Source organism: Acartia tonsa, chromosome 1 (assembly GCF_053477335.1).
Source record: "Acartia tonsa isolate MP-2025a chromosome 1, ASM5347733v1, whole genome shotgun sequence".
NCBI classification, from domain to species: domain Eukaryota; kingdom Metazoa; phylum Arthropoda; class Copepoda; order Calanoida; family Acartiidae; genus Acartia; species Acartia tonsa.
This window is the reverse complement of record NC_137260.1, coordinates 11,220,859-11,243,128: the sequence shown is the minus strand read 5'-3', so window position 1 is coordinate 11,243,128 and position 22,270 is coordinate 11,220,859. Positions and strand designations below refer to the sequence as shown.

The 22,270-nt window shown below is 35.1% G+C and overlaps 2 protein-coding genes across 2 annotated transcripts; both read right to left on the bottom strand.

The window, feature by feature from the left end:
• Nucleotides 1-2,127: 2,127 nt before the first annotated feature.
• Nucleotides 2,128-6,945, bottom strand: LOC145324991 (uncharacterized). Its single transcript, XM_080167806.1, has 4 exons — nucleotides 6,891-6,945; nucleotides 6,462-6,529; nucleotides 5,598-5,801; nucleotides 2,128-3,877 (listed from the first exon to the last, which is right to left on the bottom strand). The coding sequence occupies exons 2-4, from the start codon at nucleotides 6,467-6,469 to the stop codon at nucleotides 2,128-2,130; spliced, it is 1,962 nt and encodes a 653-aa protein (XP_080023932.1). The 5' UTR covers nucleotides 6,470-6,529; nucleotides 6,891-6,945.
• A 5,488-nt stretch (nucleotides 6,946-12,433) lies between these two features.
• LOC145313010 (uncharacterized) lies at nucleotides 12,434-14,476 on the bottom strand. Its single transcript, XM_080152234.1, has 2 exons — nucleotides 13,334-14,476; nucleotides 12,434-12,657 (listed from the first exon to the last, which is right to left on the bottom strand). Exons 1-2 carry the CDS (start codon nucleotides 14,135-14,137, stop codon nucleotides 12,571-12,573), a joined length of 891 nt encoding a protein of 296 aa, XP_080008360.1. The 5' UTR covers nucleotides 14,138-14,476; the 3' UTR covers nucleotides 12,434-12,570.
• Nucleotides 14,477-22,270: the final 7,794 nt, after the last annotated feature.

Sequence of the window (22,270 nt, the reverse complement as noted above, 5' to 3'; positions counted from 1 at the left end):
GGTCAAACAAAAAACTCTATTGTATTTTTGCGGGCTTTTTAGTAAAATTTTCAAAGATTTGAATAAAACTATGAAAACTTTAAAGCATATCTAAACCACTACACGTTTTTCCAAGCTATATATACATTATATCAATTTAGTGGTGGGTTAAGAAAGCCCATTTAATAAATACTTAAGGCTATATAAGGACACTTTTATTAAAGGAGGGAAAGGGAGTTTATAAATCCACGAAACAAGGAGGGAAGAAGGCATGTTACCTAAAAATGAAAATCTTCCCAGGACCTAGAAGAAGCTTCACTGTAAAGGAAAGTCATATCAACCGGTTAGCAATATCTTTTGGTGCATATACAAAAAAGACATGCATCATGTCTTTTTTATTATGAACCTTCCATTCATCCAACTTTTTTTATTTTAGGTCTGTTTAGGATATCAATTTGGAACAATTATCCCCTTTTACTGACATTGGTTGGTTGGTTAGGTTAAGTTAGGAGGGGGAAAGGGATCCTAATCAAGTCAGTCTTTCAAAAATGGGAGGAGATATACTAATACTTCAAATGGGGGAAAAAATAAGGAATATTTTATATTGGGGACGGGGCAGACAAAAGGGGATGACCTATATGGTTGAATAGAAAGAATTTTAAACATCTTCATTGTTTTCATAAAATTATAGGCATTTAATAATTCTCTATATAAACATTGTGGTCACAGGATAATAATAATATCAAAATATTTTAAATTTCTTTATATTCCTTTTGTCTTACATATTTTAACTATTCTATAATTGACATTAATAAGTATTTATTTTAATGGTTATTTGTCAAAAATAATAAATTGAGGTGAGTATCAAGCATATTTTAGGAATGATCAGTAGTTAATAGAGCAATTAAATAGATTTTTAAGAATAATTTCTCTATTGTTGAGATATAAAATTATTTATAAAAATCTTTAAGTAAAAAAAGTTTTGAAATGATTGTGAATTTTGGTAATCATCTTATTTTGAAATAACTTAAAAATAAAGGAGAAGAGGAAGATTTTCGTGTAATAATTTTTTTTCTTTAGATCAGGTTATGTTAGGTTATTTTGGGTAATGAGTAGCCTCGTAGGGCTAGGGTAACGCTTATATTCGATTCATTTTAGTAATAAGGGGTGGAATCAGTTCTCAACCTGCCACTGAGATTTTAAAAACTAAATGTTTATATAATTTTTAGAGTATATGTATTTTAGTGTCCATCTGTCATTGCACTCTCTTAACTTGCGTATATTCTCGGCCTCTCTGGTCTCTGTAATCGATATCATAATCTTAGTAAAGAAGGGAAACTTGTGACGTATAGTAATAGCAAGAACAAACAGCTAAATATTCTTATAAAGTGTATTAATTCAATACAAGGTTAACATACAATAATAACATTAATATTAAGACTACTGTTCACTTTATGTTCGTATCCTGTTGCAGAGCAATGACTTGCTCCGAAACCGTGGATACCAGAACTAAAAGCTAAACTATATAATACATGTATTGCTCTTAAAATCAGGAAGAAAGGGACTATACATCACATTTCTCCCTGGCTTAAACATGAACCTCGGGTTCAAACTGTAATATTTCAGATTAAATATAACAATAGGTTTTTACATGTTAATTATCATAGATATTATAAGTAGCGTTGAACGCTTATAAAATAGATAATAGTGGATCTGGTATGACACCTGCCATATTTTTTTATATATATTTTTTTATTTTTAGTCCAGATCTTTAAAACACTTCGTATGCATTTTTTTTTTAATTTTGGTTCCTTAGAACTCTTTTGTGTTTTTTTTTATATTTTCCTTTTTTCTTTATGTGTTTTTTTTTCTTTTTTTTTTTAATATTTTTTTAAGAAAAAAACATTGATTAACATATAATCATTGAAGAATGCATTGATTTACACCTAATGCATTAATTACATAGTTATCATAAATACATGATATAAAAATAACATTGGTTAACATATAACCATCAGATTTAAGCATGGTATTATAGAGCATTAATATGAAACATGAATTTTAAACTTTTGAGACTACTACTGCCTCAACAAATATTAAAGACATAAAATAAACTAAAATATGAATTAATACACATAACTATAATTATTACTTTCTTTTTCCAGATGTTCTCTTCTTGCCAGGTTCTTCAATATCCATGGGCATAATAGCTTCCTCATCATTCACTCCAAGTTTTGCGGTCTCATCACACAAGCCGTCTTGAGACATCCTTGCCCCAGTATCACCAAGCATATGAAGACATCTTTCAAATCCGCTATTAACCGCAACCGAAATCGAGGTTGCAACGTTATCAACCTCCTCCTGATTATCCAAAATCTTTTGATGCTTACGACTAACCTCTTCTCCAAATTTATCAAGCATCATCAATATTCCAGGCGTGTGTTCCAACCTCATTTCCTCCCTCACTTGTTCATCAACACGCCATTGCTGATTTGACAATTCAAGGTCCAGACAAACAGGAATGTTCGGATTTAAGGGCTGATCCATCTGAACACAAACAGGATCCCCAAACCGAGTAACCAATTTGAAATCACCCTCGAACCACTCATTTACTTTGTGTTCAGGATTAAACTTCCACTCAATATTGGTTGTCAACAAATTTGTATAAACGTTTCCATCCAACTCCAATTTGATTTCCTTCACTACATTCTCTAAAGTGGTATTTGGATCACATAACAATATCTGCTTGGCTAGAGTCGGACGAAGACGCTTGCAGCGCATCTGCATTTGCCAGGTCAAAATTCTTGCGTCTACTTTCTCATTCATCAGACTACCTGCATATGTGGCACTCACCAGGTTATCAATTATGTCTCTTTGACCATCCAATCTAACATAACGTATCTCAGCAGGCATCTCTCCACTGGTGATTAGACTCACCGAATTCACGTTTATAATACGTGGAATGTAGACTGATAAGTTCATGTATTCATTCACCTGAATGGAGTCAATAAACACTTTAGCACTCAAATCCTGTTCAGACTTTCCATCAAGCCAATCTTTCTGTAACTCTAACAGAGTTGTGGATGGCATTTGCTTCAGAATAAAGCTTACTTTATTCACGACATCTTTCCAATGTGCCAGGAGCCGGACAGCTGACACAACCTGCGTCTTCAACCTCGGATCAACGCTATTGCCCACCACCGTCCTCAACACCGTCTGAAGGCTCATTTTACCATCTGCAGGTATGACGTCAATTTTTGAAAGTTGAAGCCAATCCTCAAGTTCCCCCATATGTTTGATTATGGGTAACAATTCGCCCAACGTTTGACAGCTTTTTCTCTCATCTCCATCCAGGTATTCAATCTTGGCAAGCAATACCAAACTTGGTAAATTTTCGCAAACAAGCTTAGAGGGAAATATGGTCGCACTCAACTTATTCAAACTAGTTGTCTCGTTCCATGCCAACTTTTTATTTATAGCTTTAGAATGCTCACCAGCCGCCATCAGGTTGAGGTATCTTGAATTCTGGCTGGTAAAGACAGGAATCCTGTCCACAGGCCAGTCTATGGAGTGGATGCATCTTCCCATCTCCAACTGCACTGATAACATGTTTATCAAATTCAACTTAAACCTTGGTTCATTATCAATAAGACGAGCTAAATCTGCCAGTGGCATGTCCTCACTGCTCAAAAATATGTTCCTTGTCGCCCTGCCCACACTCAACGTGGGCAGCTCAACGCGCGACATTACCAACACCAGCCGGGATGCAGAGTTGCTGATCAATGCAGATACTGGTAGACCAGGTTTGACTTGATTTCCTTCATTGGCAGATTGTTTGTGGCGACCATCTTCTTCATTGCTCAATAACTTTTGATTCATTGTTGCCGCCGTAACCAAACTGCAAAAATACAATATAATTAAATTTCAGCATAAAAATTTAAGATCTAGCATTAAATTCTTCCTCAGTAAATCTTTTTTTATGACACCATGAACAACAACAATACAACAATACCAACATAGGAATTATACCTAACAACAACATTAACACAATCAAAACAAACTTGGCAAACAATGGTAATATATCTTTGAACAAATGTTCTAGACCAAACCAAGGACCTGTAACCTGTTCGAAAAATGACAACTTATGATCAACAAAATCCAATTTAGAAGCTTGTCCATTAAAATCCTCAAAATCCTCTAATCCCTGATATTTAATAGTCTTATTAAAATCAGCAATAAACACCTTTTCATCGTTCAGAAAAATCTTTTGTCCCACGTGTTCTGATTTTTCATTGGCAATATGCAGAAGTTCGAGTCCCTGCCCCTGATTCCCAAGGAACAAATTAGCTGTCAACTTCAAAAATACCGGACTTTGCGAACAATTTAACAATTTTATATCCTCTACTGCTACAATCATTCTACTATATTCTTGTATTCCAACTGTTTCACCTTTATAATCTACCATTAAGTGTCCTACTGCACATCCATAATCCACACCTAACTTTACTGGAATTTCAACCGCTGTACACTTTTCATACTTAGCAATTTCTCCCAGGTATATAATTCTGAACCCATGATGCATCTGTACATTTGACCTAACTTCTGTTTGAGCACATCTAGAAATACTAAAAAGTTCCATCATCCTCTCGTTTCTTTCTCTACTAGCCAAAAACATAGCATTCAAATCAAATCTAGCTTCCTGTTTTAACAAATCCCCAAAATAACTTCTAACAGCCGCCTTCGGTTCCTCTAAAAACTTGATACCCTCTAATTCTGTTACAAAAATGTTGAAATCCAGATGCTGCAAAGTAAGTTTCTCTGTTCCCATAATTTTAACTAAAATATTCCTTTCCAAGTTAGAAACAAAAAGTTGTTCATTCCAAGTAGTTAAATTGAATGTATCTTGAAAAACTACCTTAAAATTACTGGCCGGTTTTCGTACTACATACGGAAAATATGGAGAAGTTGATGTTGCCCACAAATGATTATCTTCAAAATTCGCCACAATCGTCTTTTTATCATAATCCATAACAACATTTCCCTTGATCAAAACGGGTGTATTTTTTACTAAAATATGCAAAGTCCCAACAGCAAAACCTAAATTGAACCACATATTGTGCGCGTATATTCCCAGTGTCTTGCATTGAATATTTTCACCACCAACATCCCAGAAAGGTGACAATGTTCCATTAACTGTGAAACTGTGAACAGTTGGCAAATCTATATTTACTTTAAAACTAATTCCATCATGCTGATACTTGCCAGAATGAAAAACCCTCCTACATTCGTCCATACTCAACTCTACCTGTTTTTCATGTGGCACGTCTAATACGTGCACATGACTCGCGGTACCGCAAAACCAGCGCTCCAATTTTAGTCTAACCTCACAACTAATGGCTTCTGACAATATAAAATCGGTTTCTGCTAACCCCAACAATTCCACAGATCTGACCGGTTCCATCCTATCATGCAAACAGGCAGCTGATCTAAGTTCAACATTACTTATTTGAGAACAATCATAAGCTGCTAACCGTGGATCCTGTGACGTATACATACCACCAACAACAATCAAACAATAAACCTGCATCACAACAACAAATAACAAAATATCCAAGTACCTGACTCCTCTTTCATCCTTGGATTTCTTCACAGGTACTGGTCCAGCACGTCCACTCTTTGAACTACAAGCGTCCGGTGACCTCTTGCGCATACCACGATCTCCACGATCTCCACGATCTCCACGATCTCCACGATGTCTATCACCACCGCCGCTTCCTCTCTTGTCATCACGCTCTCTACGGTTCTCGTGGTAATCTCTTCTCCTGCAAATATTATACAAATTATTACAAATATTATTTTTTAATCAATTTTGCTAGGTTCCTAGTTACTACATCGGCTACTGAGTAACGTTCTAATCTGTCCTTTTCTCTGTTTTGTCTATCCTCTTCTAATTTTTGTAATTGCATTTCATTTGTAGAACCTTTAGGACGACCCTTAACAGGAATAGTCTCAGACATTTTTTGCAATTTTGCATTATCTAACGATCTATCTAATTCATCCTCCTCAACATTTCTACCTCGTTTAACACTTCCCCTTCGTTGTTCCAAGTTTACAATTTTACTTTGCAATTTTGGAAAAGTGTCCTCTAAAATACTCATCCGAGACTCTAACTCTCTAGCAGATTCCATGTTAACATCCTCTACACCCAAACTGTTATCTACTAAGCTATTATCAGAGGCATAATCCCCATGAAAAACACTATCCTTACTAATAGTAGAATATGTAGAGTCTAACTTAGTTTTGTCAGTCATATCATTTGAATCTACACTATCAGAAATATGAGTACTTTCCAAAGTATCACTAAGATCCTCAACTAAATCATCTAAATTTTCATTATTCTGAGATACATTCTGAGATACATTTGACCTTTGCTGTGACAACCCAACACCCAAAAAAGATTTCTCCAAAAATTCTGGTGTTACCTGTCCATCCTTCCGCCTTCCAACCACCTCTGGACTAGCGCCACAACTATTCTCCTCTTCAGAAACGCCTGAACAAGTTAAATATCTCAAAGTATTGGGAAAGTCATAGTTTACTTTCAAGGTATTATCCACAGAGAAACATTCATCTGTAATCACTAAGTCAATCCTTTCATCTGGAGTCAAGTCTAAAGTACTCTCAATAACATATATTTTATCTCTTGGTACAATTCTCACCCCTTTATCTTTCAATCTACACTTTTCAAGGGGCTGAACCTCGAATAAACTATCAGAAATTGCTTTTGTCACTAAACACGGACCCACCCATAACGAGCAGAGTTTACGAGCTACACCAATCGTTGTGACGTCATAAAAAATGTAACAATAGGAATTTATAGCTACCGGCCTACCTATCCTTTCTGTATTTTCTACCTGCAAATACTTCTCAGTTCTTTCTTGTCCAGTCCTCCAATTCTTGTCAAGGCACTCCAATAACTCTGAAAAATTCATATGTTTAATTTTCGAACGTGTTAACGGGTCAAATGAGTCAAGTGGAAGCTTAGGGTTTCTTAGGAACATCTTAAAATATGGGGAACATCCTAACCTCCGATTGAAAGAAGTGTTCATACAAAATTGTGTAGCTTTAAGTTTATAAGCCCAATCTCCATCTTGAAAACGTAAATCAGTCTTAAGAAACGAATACACCGATTGGTTGTATCTTTCACTGTAATTCGAATTTGCTGATCTTGGAGGGATAAAAATTTGTTCAATTCCCAACCTTAAACAAACTTCCCTAAAAACTTTTGATTTGAAGCTTTGAGCATTGTCAGTCCTAATTCGCTCGCAGAGTCCCCAAACAGAAAATAAATTAAATTTCAGACATTCAATAATTGTTTCAGCTTTAACATCCTCAATAGCAAACAACCACACATATCTAGTACAACTGTCAACTACTATTAAAATGTGCTTACAAATGACTCCATTATATTCACACTCATTCAAAGGACCTAAAGCATCTATGGCCAACTCTGCCATAGCTTCCCCAGCCAAAGGAGAAAATTCTATATTATGATTATGTTTAGGTTTTTTACGTCTATTCAAACAAATGACACAATTTGCAACTGCCGCCGCTACATATTTAGATACATAGGGAAAAATGAAGTGACGATTAATCCTGCTCAAAGTTTCTAAATAACCCCTATGCCCCGCTGTAACATCTGCATGAGCTAACAAGAAAACTTTATTGTACATTCCAATAGGTACCACTACCCGTTCAATAAATTGAAATTCTTTCTGAAGCCGCATAGGTGAAGTCAGAATAATTAAACCATCCTTATAACTCAGATGTTCAAAAAATCTTAATATTTGTTTACCACGATAAGGCATTTGAGACAATTCTCTGGACGTAGGTTTGACATTATTTACAATAAATTTCCTCACCTCAACTAAAACAGGATCCTTCTCCAGGCTACGACTAAATTCTCTCGCCTTCAATCTGGATGATATTTGACTGGCCGTCTCTGCTCCAATTCCTGCAATAAGACATAATTTAGGATCTTCCAATTGATATACAGTATCCAATATTAACTCTCCTTGTTCGTCTGTCGATAATTTAGATATCCTATCTTTACTATCCTTTAATGCAGTACGTGACAATATATCAACATTAGTATGCATCTTGCCCTGCCTATGTACAACCTCATAACTGAAGGTGGATAAAAAATTTATCCACCTTATGGTGAGACCAACAAAATATCCGTTCTGCCTCCAAGTAGATAGATGTTTCAGTGCAGCTGAATCAGTTCTCACGATAAACTTCTTGTGTCTCAAATAACATTCAAATCTTTCAACAGCATTTACTAATGCACATAATTCTCCTTTATGTGCTGCATAATTGGCTTCATGAGTTGAACAAACACGTGACCAACACGATATCATCTTTTCTTGTCCATTTTGTTTTTGACTTAACACCGCTGACATAGCTGTAGATGACCAATCTGTATCCAACACAAATGGTTCAGCCTCCATTCTCCAATCCGGGAACGATTTACTTATTTCTTCACAGAACAATTCTCTAGTCTTTGTAAAAGCTTCCATACTTTTTTCATCCCATTCTATTTTACTACTGTTTCTAAATTTGTTCAATGGTGCTGTAATATCAGAAAAATTCTTGAAATATGAACCATAATAATTTATGAAACCAGTAAATCTTTGAATATCTTTACCTGTTTCAGGTACTGGCCAATTCTTAATCTTTTCAATATATGCTTGGTCCATAAATATGCCTTCTTTATTTATAATATGGCCCAGAAATTTCACTTCCTCTGCAAACAATGTACATTTTCCAAGATTAATCTTGAGGCCTGCTTCACAGAATGTTCGTAGTAGAATATTCAAATGTTCCAGATGTTCCTCCACATTCATACTATATACAAGAACATCGTCCAGGTAAACTAGGCAAAATGCCCTCAATTCAGGACTCAAATCCATTACTCTATCCATCAATTTTACAAATGCACTTGGAGCATTGGTCAATCCAAACGGAAGCCTCTTGAAGCAATATTGCCGTCCATTAGAACAAAATGCTGTATATTTCCTGACAGATTCCTTCAAATGCATTGAATTATATGCTGAAGTTAGGTCAATAGACGTAAAAATCTTCTTTCCTCCAAGTTTGTCAAACAGCTCACCAATGTTAGGCAAAGGGTAACAGATCTTCTCAGTTATCTCATTTAATGAGCGGTAGTCCAGGACAAAACGGACTTTCACCTCGTTAGTATTTCCAACTTTCTTCTTAACAGCAAAAATTCCAGAATTAAACGGTGAATTACATTCTTCTATCACATCTGTTTCCAACCATAAATCAATCTGTTCTTTTAGTTTTTCTGCATGATGAGGATTGAGTCTAATCATCCTATTCTTGAAAGGTTGAGCTCCAGGAATCAACTGAATATCATACTCCTCCAAAGTACAAGATCCAATATCCGTAGGATCAATCGATAATGCCTTGAAATTCTTTAAAAACAACCCAACTATCCTTCCTTTCAAAGAAACATTATCCTTTAAAAACGGAACATTATCCAACTTCAATTTATCTTTAATAAAACGAATCTTCTTTAATGTTGTTGACACATCTTCTTTAACTCTGTTCTCTTGCAGCATTGCTATCTTCTCCGCCACAAACAAATTTCCAACCAAAGTACCAGCAGGAACAGATTTCTTAACAGCTTCAAAATTCGTGATTTTAGTCATAATTTTACCGTTCTTTCCCACCTCAGTAATTCCTTCGTTTATCAACAAGTTGTTTCGGCTACAGTAACCTTGTCTTGGAGCTATATAACATAACTGTCCTTCAGGCATATTTCCTTTAGTTGAAACTTCTACCACCACTGTACTCAATGCAGGAATTTCTATTCGATTTTTCAATGAACAAATCCATTTTTGGTCTTGTAACTCAGCTACATTAATCTCAGGTTTCGTAGTTCTTGCTTTCTCCATTTTCTCCAAAATTGTATGAACCAAATTCTTCACTACAATTTTCCGTTTAGCTACTAAATTCACACTGATTCCATGCATCTCAATCCTGTTGCCGTCTTTGGCAAATATCGTCTTCACGTTATTTTTGTTCAACCAATAACTGCCTAGGTTCATAGGTACAGTCATGCCAGAAATAACAAAACAATCTTCTTGAAAACTGTGACCTCCAATCTGAAATTCAACATTCCGAACAACACCATCAATCTTGATGTTGGAACCCTGCACGCCTGTGGCCTTCGAATCCGTTTCTTCAATCACACAATCAAGCTTTCTAGCCAACACTTGAGATATCAGGCAGCCTCTTGCATTGCCGCTATCAATTAAAGTCAGGATTTCCATGCCACCGATCTTTGTTGGAACATAGACTTCAGCCGCTCCAGCCGCCATCTCAGAATCTTCATGAAACTTAGAAAACAACTATCTAACTCACACCAACAGTTATGAGGTTGTAACTATCCAAATAACTATCTATCTGTCTACAACAAATAACAAAAAAACTGAATAAAACAATTCACTCACCGACAATATTTCATTCACCAACAGAAATGTCCAAAAATATCTCCTAATCCACAATCAACAACAGAAATTCTCCGGCCAACAGAAACTCAACAAACTGTTAATCCACAATCAGTAAACTTCTCTCCGACCAATCTAAAATATTACAAAATTTTAGATGCCAATTGATAGAAAATCACTGTACATAAGAATTAATATTGATATTAATATATATAACAAATTTACAAGACTGTTTGTCGAACAGCAATATATATAATGGTAATCAAATGGTAACAACATGAAATCATAACAACTCACCATCAAATAAACAATGATGTCAGTATCTCCCAACCACCAAAAAAACACTCTTCTCAGCCAATCTAAAATAAATACAATGATTTTAGATGCCATAAATAAATGTTTCACTGATCCAATAACTTGTAACACAATAAAAGAAGTTGTATTAAGAAATATGACATGATCAAACATTATCAATCACCAAGCAAATACCATAAGTTTAATTTTTTGAAATTCAATAAAATATTACCTAACAAAACTATTATTGTCAGATCAAACTGAGATGTATAAAAGGTTTAAAAGTCGAAATTCAACTAACTATATATCTCAATACCTGAGAGCACTTTCTTGCGCAGCTTTGCTTCTCTGCGCAGCCCAACTTTCTGCGCATGGCGCGCTCCACGCCCGATAATCATTTCAGCTACCTCTATACACCGCCCCATATTGCGCATACCAGCTCTGAGAGACAGTGCAAATTTCCTTGCAAATATGATCACTCCCCCTCTCTCTCAAACAAAAGAGACAGCTCCCCCATATATGCGCATACCAACTCTGAGAGGTAATGCAATATTCGTTGCAAATATGTTCACTCCCCCTTTCTCTTCCAACAAAAGAGACAGCTCCACCATATTTGTGTATACCAGCTCCGAGAGACAGCCCCTCCCTTCCTTCATAGAAAGAGACTTCTCCACGATTATATCTAATGCATTATAACAATTTTGCTTCATGAAATTCTAAACTTCATTAAAAATTTTGCTGAATCAACATCACTAAATCGCAATATAATTGTTTTAAAATCGAATACTTTAAATCACAATAACTGACTCATCTTTAAAAACAATTTTCCACATTTCATCAAAATTTAATACTTTTCAAATATCTAATTTCATATTTTTATCAAATTTAATTCAATTTAAAATTCAATTTAATATTTTTCAATAGCAATTTTACAAAATTGTATTCCTAATTCGTTTTCATTTTCACTTTTTTATTATTCTTATCTCTGTTAGTCTTCACAACAGTCTGAAACAAAAATGAATTTTCCTAATTTCAACAAAACATAATCAAAAACTAAATTAATTATTTTGATTTCCATTATAACATAATCTCATAATTTCATATAGGCCTATAAACAATATGTTATTTTTTCATAATTCAAAATAAACCATCAAAATATCACAAAATTAGAGTTGCGTCGTTCACTCTTTATCATTAATTTTGTTTTGTTGTTGTTTATTTACAATGCGCATAAATCAAAACAATGCCGCGTAACAAGTAGAAAATGGAATAAGGTTTTATGATTATAATAATTCAAAACATTAAAACCATAAAATGTCATCTATAATAGCATTATTCCATGCCTCGACTTCCGCTACAAGATCGTCTTCATAATCGCTTGCCCCTAAACCATCGACATGTGCCACTTCCTTCGTGTCTTCCCCTTCTTTCACCTCTCCTTCAATTTCACCAACCAATTTCTTTTTATCCATACTATTTTCATTCTTTTTAAAACTCTTTTGCCCCGTCTTATAAGGAACAAAAGGCTTGTTTCCCCACCGCAAAAAGTATTTTCCTTTAGGATTAGGCAACTTTTTATCTCTAATATCAAAACAATCCCTCATCATGTGACCCTTTTTGTTGCAATAATAACAAATAAATCCACCTTGAATTGCGCCAATTAAAGGAATAAGTTCAGCTGGTCCACCAAATTCATCGGCTAAATCAATTTCACATTGATTTATTTCAAATGACAAATTATCTTCATCACTAACCTGATCAATAGTTACAGGATTTGACTTGGAACCAACGCCACCAACCATCGTCTTAGCCAAAGCCATCTGGTTTGTTGTACATCCTCTAGCCATTGACCCTGAAATTTGATTAAATTGTAGCCCTTTAACAATCAATTGTGCTTTAACTATTAACTCTGTCCGAAACTTCGTTATCATTCGCACTTGTCCGTCACGTTCCAAATCCAATGCAAATTGACGCATCTGATTAGCCAAAAGTGGAGATAAAACCACATTACACACTTGAGAATAGAAGTCCATAAACATATCATCTGTTGGTTTTGGATACGCACGTTTCCAGAAAGATAGTATCTTATCAAAAAATGCATCAATCTTATCATTCTCATGTTGCTTAACACTCAAATACGCATCTTTACACACATTTTTCATATCGGGTGGTAAAAATGTCTCCCGCATCTTACACAAATACCCCTTTAATGTTAATTGTCTATTCTCCATATCAGCAGGTTTTAGTGTATAACCACAAGCGGTTCTTACACCCACACATTTATCAAACAAAATTTCCTTACAAACTTGATGATTAGTCATATGATAACGTCTAGTAGTCATCCAAAATCTCTCCAAATAATCGTCAAAGAAAATCACATCATCGTCAACTGCAAATTCAGGCGCATTTTTTCTGAACTGATCATCAAGTTTAGCACACGTTTCATTGTACCTATGCACATTCTCCTCCCCCTGCGAAACATACAGAGATCTATCTGGTACATAAACAAGAGATTTACACCAACTAACCTGCGAATCACTCAGTCCAGCTTCAAAAAAATTGAGCGTATTAAAATCCTCCGCATCAACCTCAGAAAGGGCTGGCCACCACATGAGAACTCCATTATAGATATTATCCACAGCATCAACTCTAGACAATTCCCAAAGTTTTATGATCTTATCTTCATTTCCCTGCATACCACCAAAAATAGTCCGAGAACCACCAGCAAACAACTTAGGCTTCTCTTCTGATCCTCCAAATCCTCCAGATCCACCAGCCGTCCTCTGCCACGGCATAGAGTTATTTAAACCATTCTGCTGGTTATTCGACCCATTCTGCTGGGTATACTGCTGTTTATTCGACCCATTCTGCTGGGTATACTGCTGATTATTCGACCCAATCTGCTGGGTATTCGAACCATTCTGCTGGTCAGTCAAACTATTCTGCTGGGCAATCTTTTCAAGAATACGCTGCTGACCAGTCATAAACTCATTCACAACGGTCACATTCTCAGTCTTGATATCATTATCAACACTAGGCTCCACCACCTTATTAAGACGATCTTCCAAATCGTCCATCCGAGTAGCCAGTCCAGTAACCGCAGCAACATTAGTATCAACATTATCCGTCAACTCTTGAATTTTCGTCTCTAGCGGCGCTATACGCCCACCTAGCTCCGCTACCACATTATCAATACGTCCACCCAGCTCCGTCGTCACATTATCAATTCTAGTCCCAAGAGCATGGATCTCATTCTTGACCGTACTCCAAAAACTTAACATGTACACATCCTTCTCCTCCTGAGACTTCTTTCTCCATTCAGCAACGTCCATCCTGGTCACTGCAAATATCCTGAACAAAAACCAAAAGCAAAGAAATAATACAATTAAAAGAAAATCTGAGCTATAGATTCGTACTACACTACTGCGCCAAAATGACGTATAGTAATAGCAAGAACAAACAGCTAAATATTCTTATAAAGTGTATTAATTCAATACAAGGTTAACATACAATAATAACATTAATATTAAGACTACTGTTCACTTTATGTTCGTATCCTGTTGCAGAGCAATGACTTGCTCCGAAACCGTGGATACCAGAACTAAAAGCTAAACTATATAATACATGTATTGCTCTTAAAATCAGGAAGAAAGGGACTATACATCACACTTGGTTGCAAATAATATCAGCGTATATATTCTATGAGATCAATAACCTGTTACTTCATATATTATGTTTTCGAGTTTAGCCCATAATACATATGAATTGATGAATTAAAAATAGATTTTTAATCATAACACTTTGAAATGGTACAAAATAAACAAATAAGTTGAATACATAATATGCTTAATATGAACTATGAATGTTCATATGTGTAAAATATAAAGTATTTATTTATAGAAATAGCATAACTGCTCTACAGTAAACTTATCTGCTAGTTGTCTTCTAGGATGACTGTCTGAAGCTTAAGATCTTGGTAGATACTTAACAGTTTTGGTTCTACTTTTCAGGAATCAATTGGGTCTGTGATAATTTTCAGCTGTTTTTCTTAGCCCAGGAAAATTGTCTGCAATAAGTTGCTAAAAATGGATTTTCAGTTCGAGATCATAAATCAATCCAGCGGATATTAATTGGTTTCTAAGCCACACTCAACAAACGAGACTATTGGGCATAATTGTTCTTGTTTTTAAAGAGTTGTTATTGAAATTGCCAATATGAATGAAAAAAAAGTGATGTAAAAATTTTATTTGCATAGCAGGAATGGAGACAAATAGTATGAAAATCAGTTTATTTATTTATCAAATGCCTTGTAAATGTATAACTCACAAATTGATCCGTGTTAATCTTTAATATTATTATTATATTGGATGTATTTGTAGAATATTTGTTGTATAGTCGACTTAAATCATTGTTAACATTGTATCTTAAGGTTTAACAGGTTACTGCATATTTTCTTTGGAATAATTATCCAAATCTTTTATATAGTTTTTAATTCTATTTGAATAAGCACAAAAAGTTATTATGTACATTTTTACAACATAAAAAAGTAATGAAAATTGATAAAGATGATATGTTCAAATGTCACTCTTGCTGTTTTGTGAAAGGTTTGGCATCAAAAGTGGCAATAGGTGTTGAATGCACGAAATAGGTCGTTTATTTTGTCCTAGTGAGGGATCAGTTCCTTTTTTATCTATGAAAACAATATTCCTATCCTTAATCCATGCAAAACTATTATTGCATGTATGAAAGCCCCTCTATTCTATCTTCTTATGCCTAAAATGCGTAAAAAGAAAGAGTTTTAGGAACCACTCACTAGCCTAGAAGGGGAGAAAAACAGATAACCTACTAAATTTTGGCTAATTATTTTATTTTCATTTTAAATTATTTAATTATTTCATAAACTAAGTTTTTGAAACTGTGTGCTTTTGTATCCAGTAATATCTCAAAACTGGCTAAATTGTTTACTCAAGATTTTTTATTAAGGGGTTCTCTTTAACCAACTAAAATTTCATAGTATTTTGAAAGAATTTGAATTAAAATCCTTATCCTAACCATAAAAGAATGAAATCTATGAAGTGGCTAAAAAGCCTAATTCAATTTTGACCCAGTAACTTTAACATATGGAGCGCTAATATCCTAAATGGTTATTTAAAACCATATTTAAACCAATAGAGAAAGCGCAGGTCATTCTATGCGCATACACACACACAAACGCGCTTGTACGCACGCACACTGACTTTGAGTTAAGTTTCGTGTTGAATAAATTATGAAATTCTGAGTCTAATAGAGACATAATACATTTACCCGCTAGCTAGTTTCTTTGCTGTACATAACTTTTAGGGGTATATATTATTTTTTCACAACTTTTAAAATACATTTTGATTAAAAGGTGATACAATAACATTTTTAACATGGCTCTGTTATATAAAGTAGTAAGGATTTTGTATACAAAATCGAAGTTTTCTACTTTGGGAAAGCCTTGCATATGTCCTTGGATGGTTTAAGGCTATATCATTTTAGGTTTAGGTCTTGGGGAAGGTTTTAAATTCTATTTCATCCTCTTCCCTACTCCTTCGAATGCAAAGCACCTAAATGCTAGGGGCGATGCAGATATTACAACTTAAACTAGCTAATAATAAATGGAGATACAATTGGTAAAAATTGGTAATTCATAAAATGCGCGAAGTTGTAGGTGAAGTATATTTACCCTTGCGGTGCTTAAGGCCATCATTACAAATCCATATCATATTAGAACTGTGGGGGGTGAGGTGGGTTAGGGCAGCCCAAACTATACTTTATTCATGGGTTATTAGACAGCTGCCTTAAAATAATGGTATCAAAGCTATTCTATATCAATTAAATTAGATTAAATTTGTGTTTGTCTATGTTTCATTAAAATCTAAAAATAACAAATTGCAATTATTTAACCCCGCTCGCGTTTTTTTGTCAGGTTTCCCAAAGTTTGACTCTTCAGTTACTGAAATTTCCAAGATTTGAGGTACCCAGAAACAATAAGCCTAAGCCGGGCTGCCCTAATAAGACCTAAAATGGAAAAAAATGACTTTTACTTGTTTGAGTTATAGGTATCCTGTAATGTGGGGTGCTGAAAAGCACTGCTTGTCTGTGCAATTATAATTCTTTTCAACAAAAGGAACATGCGTTGCTTTCATTTTAAAGCTATTTCTGATTATAAAACACAATACTAATGACATTTAGGCTAATTTTAAAATCAGCTTTTATTTTGGTTTGTATCTATCTATAAACCATTATATCTTACTGTCTATTTACCTATCAATCTATCTGTCTGTCTGTCTCTCTCTCTGTCTCTCTATCTCTCTCTCTCTCTCTTTCTTTCTCTCTCTCTCTCTCTCTCTCTCTCTCTCTCTCTATCTGTCTATCTATCTAGCTATCTATCTATCTATCTGCGTGTGTACCTATTTTCATTTATGACTATGATTGGTTCTGGTTAAGTCATTAAGAATTACAAAATTGTCCAAAATTGGCGGCCATTTTCCATTTTGATTTGATTTTCATTATATAGGGATTATTTAACTATATAACAAGTGTAATCTGGAACAGGGACAGTTATTTATTAAAACAGATGGTTTATTTAATAAACAAGCTATAAAAGCATAAATGCTATAAATGCCGATTAATAATTTGATTTAATTTAACTATGTTATCAATTATAGTCTTTGCAATAAGTTTGATCTAAATATTGTTTATTGTTTGAATAATATACTGATAAAACACACAATTTTTCAGTATTAAGTTATGACTTGGTTCAGGTAGAGATTTTAAAACAAGACCTATACTCAAAATAGGTTTTAAGATAACCTTTATATATCTCCTTTTTCTGACTGTTTCTCTATCACTATATCTGACAGAATTATTGGGAAACACAAGCAGAAATCACCCAAATTTGATCGTCAATTCAAGACTAATATTGGGCCAAAAAGAACCCCGTATAAGCTTTAAAAATTATTATAACTTTTTTTATAATATGACTTAGAATCTTTTCTCATTGGAGAGCGTTTTAGCTAAGTAATTTACCACCCAGATATTCATTATAATTTAAACCTCAACAACCTTTGCGACCGTTAGAAATAATTTTCAATGTTTGTACAATATGTATCTACCAGATACGTCCCCCCTAGAGGCCTCTAAGTGCACTTGAGAGAAGAAAGGGGCGGGGGGGGGGGGGGGGAGGGCGTTGAGGTTAATTCGACCCTCCACTTTCAATTTGTACTTTTTCCATAGTTGATTGTTACTTTTGTGAAGGTGGAGGTACCCTGCTCCCTAAAAATTATAAGCCTTTCCTGGACCTATAAGAAGCTTTCTTGTAAAAACACATATCAGTCCATTGATTATCGAGATCGTAAGCTACAGACAGATTTACCTTATGTTACTTTAATTTAAGCATTATATAAGGGTCGCTTTTCTTTATATTTGAAGTGGAATCTTAGTAGAAATAAAATGTTTTCTATACTATTTTTTGAAATTTCACAGTAGCTAAAATTCAAATAGTTTTGCTAATTTGTTCGGAGTTAAGAGAAATGTACAAATTTCAGGTGTACAAATCTCACAATAAAAATAGTGGTTGTCGCACCAACAACTTTTGTGGCTGTGTAAAACTGTGGATACGAAGGTCATGGTTATTTTTCACTCCATACACAGAGGGTTAGTTGGGGACAAATATCTTCAGGCGACAAGAATACATATTAATTATTTAAAATCTACGCCTAAAACTATTAAAAATAGTTTATAGATTTTTTAAAAATATTGTTTATAATCACGTACAGGAAGTTTCGTGATTTTTAAAATTATATTTACAAATATGTTTAAGGGGGTAAAATTGAAGAAAAGCTAATGCTAAGTACAATAAAATAGAAAATATTTACCAACTTTCTCAGATATGTGAAATTATATGTGAAATATGAGACTAAATGTAATTCATTCCGAATTACCCAGAGAAAGGACTTAGAAATAAAAATTGTGCAGTCTAAGATGGTTGGTCTGTATTATAAACCGTGTGTAACTGATATACTTACTATTACTTTTGTGTGTTTGTACCAGCCAATTGTGTAAAAAGAAGTGTTCACATATTTTGTTGATGATCTTCCCTGAAAGAGTTGACAGTAATAGATTCATAGGCAGTCAGGAATAAAGGTTTAGAGTATCAGGAAAATACCAAGGGATTGATGGACAGGCATTAACCCCTTACAGTCGGGCCCCTTGCCGCACCTTAATCGGTCGGGGGGGGGGGGCGTTCAACGCCCCCCCTTATTATCTCAGTTCCTATTAGAGCTAGAGGGCTAATTTTTTTTGTGCAAGTCCCCTGTTAGATAATGAATTTCCGACCTTTATAAGTCTAAGTCAATTTTCGCTTCCTTCACCCTTTTATTTAACAACCTTTGTTTTTAGGTCTTTTTTTTACTTAAAAATTTCAAACGGCTGTAAATTTCTTATTTTTGAAGCTAGAAGAAATTTTTTTTCCAGAAAATGTTTATCTTTATGTAAATTTTACATTAGCAATATCAAAATATAAATTTCAGCGGCCGCAGCTGTATTTGGCAGCTGCCAGCCGCCGCAGTTGGCGGTCGGCGGGAAAACGGCAGCGGATCTTCATGAAATTTTAATACGTTATGTAGACATGTAAGAAAAGCTTAAGTTTAAAATTTGAAGTCTCTAAGTCAAAAATTGCAGCCACAGGAGCCTTTTAAAGATTTCTGGAGACCTGGAGGATCAGGACCTGCAGGATCATACCTGGAATCTGAAAGTGACTTGAACACCTGTATTTCATATAAGGATGTACTACTACAGGGTGCGCCACATATCCTCGGACTTTTTCTAAATTGCAAACAAATGAACATAAAATCGTCAATTTTAAAGATTTTATTAAATTTTAAAAACTGGGAAGCAAACTAGGTATATGACTATTATATAATTGATTGAAATCGCCGCCAGCATCAATCACCGCCTTTCCCCGCCTCCTCAACCGCCGGCAGGCCCAGGTCAAAATGTACCTGTCCAAGATGGCAAAGTTCTCCTTGATGGTGGCAATGAGGGAGGTCTTTGTGGCATGGGCACGTCTATTGGTGCATGCTTCAAAGTAGCCCTAGGCCCAAAAGTCCATTGAATTAAGATCAGGCTGCTGGGAGGCCCCATTTCCTTAGGAATGTGAGTAACCGCAGGATCCTAATTCACCCAACTTTCAAGCTACCATTTGACACGAAGGCCTTTATTTAGACCACAGTTGAGCTAGAACGACGTTCTATACCTTTCTAGAAATGGCATAAAGATTCAAATAGGGTTGTCAGCGCAATCCATAGTCTAAAATGAGTTTTTAAGTTCCATATGGGTCTCTAAAGTCGAAAACAGAGAAATTTTTACAATTTTACACGATTTTTGACGTTTTTGACATCTCTAAATCTGTCACGTTTCACTTTGCCGGAGTATTACAGCCAAGCCATTTTAGATAGAGAGCTCTAGTCTTTTCAAGTGTCTTACTTATGTATCTAACAGTATCCCCAGCAAGTTGCATAACTCTACCTCATCTACAGATGGGCTGAGGTCCGATTTATTGGGCCCTAGTCGAGATTACAGATTATACCACCGGCGCAACTCGAATCTGCCTTGTTGAACATAAGCGCGACCAGCTCGAAGTACGAGCCCATCTTCATCCAAAGTTTTTTTTGTGCTTAAAGGTCATTACCTAAGCTTTTTAAAGTGGGGTCAAACGTCCTGATTGGTCAAGTAGTTTTGATGCTATGGCTGTTTTAAAAAAGTCCGAGGATATGTGGCGCACCCTGTAGATGATTTTTTAGTTTTTTGGTAAGGTAAAATGCTTTGTTTTAGTCAAAAAAATATTTTTGCTCTTTACCTGGATGACCCTGCCAGGGTTGCTGGCATCCTGTGCCCGCCAGGATGGAGATATTCAAAAAATTCCAACTCTCAGTTATGTGTCATACCCATACTTAAAAAGTCAAGCAGTTTGGGCTCTACATCTTTTACACACAGAAAATAAGATAGAAAAAACCGGATTGGGGGGCGTTCAACGCCCCCCTTCCCCCCAACCGTTAAGGGTTAAGCATTGCTTTTAGAGATGGGGCATATTCGCCTTAATGCTTAATGATCAAAGAAACCTCTCTCCCTTATTTTTGAAATAGATCGAAAATAGTAGCGAAAAGAGTATAGTTTTTAAGTTTCTGTTTGGTAACTCAGAGTTTGGTAAGATTAGGTTAAATTGGATACAAGGTAGGATCGCAGGGTTTATGACCCGCAGTGTCAGAAAGTAGGTGTGGTATTATTGAACGACAAAATATGATAATATTATGTTTCACCTACTTTTTTCTTATTGAAATGAGGGAAAGCCATTTTACATTATATACACTAGTCGCCGGAAGGGAAAAGCAGTTTTTTGAAACAGGCTCTCTGAGATTATTATAGATTCTGATATCCTATTATATAAAGTAGTAAGCGTTTTTGTCTGTCCCGAAGGATCTCACTAACCGCTGAACCAATATGGTTCTCCTTTACAATGAAGCTTCTTATAGGTCCAGGAAAGGTTTTAAACTATTTTTAGGGATGGTGTCTTCACCCCCTCCCCCCCCTCCAAAAAAAATAGTTTTTTTACTCTTTTGAAACTCAAATTTATAATGGGATGAGGTCGACCTTTCCCCCTCCTACCTTAAGTGCCACTAGAGTCTTCTAGGGGCGTAGCCGCTAGTCTATAATACAAAGTAGAACGATGTCTGTCTGTCCGTCTGTCTGTCTGTCTGTCCCTTAAGATCTCGGTAACCACTGAACCGATCGGATTCTACTCTTCAGGGTATATACCTATTGGTCCTGTGGTGGTTTTAAGCTATTTTCTTGGCGTGTGGGACACCCCCAACCCCCCAAAAACAAAAAAATCCCCCCCCCCCCATTTTTTTTTTTTTTTTTTTTTTTGCTTAAGATTTCCTTGGTCTTTTAACGAATTTCGCCTTAATTTTTTTTATCACCTCTTGGGGCAAAACCCCTAGAGGCTAGGGGCGAAGCCGCTAGTATACATATATAGACTAATGAAAAATGCAAAAAACAAAATCAAAAGCATTCCTTCTTGGGAGAAAATGCGGGAAAAAGATTTTAGCTATTTTTAACCTAAAATTCACATTAGCAAGCCTGTAAAAAAATATACACACATTTTAAACATGTCATTGCTCAGCACCAAGAAGTGGTAGAAAAATGCTACACATACCATTGTAAAGCTTATAACCTTTAGTTTTCATATTGGTATTGTACTATTATTAGTTTTTTAGCTATCCTCTGAAGTATACACAAGTTTTAAAAATGCAGTTTTTTCTTGAACTTTAAGTTTAATACTTTATTGTTACACAAACCTTATTCAAATTATATTACTTAGCACCTAGGAGTTATAATTACTATTAGTTACATACTTATTTTATGTAGGTAAAATTGTATAT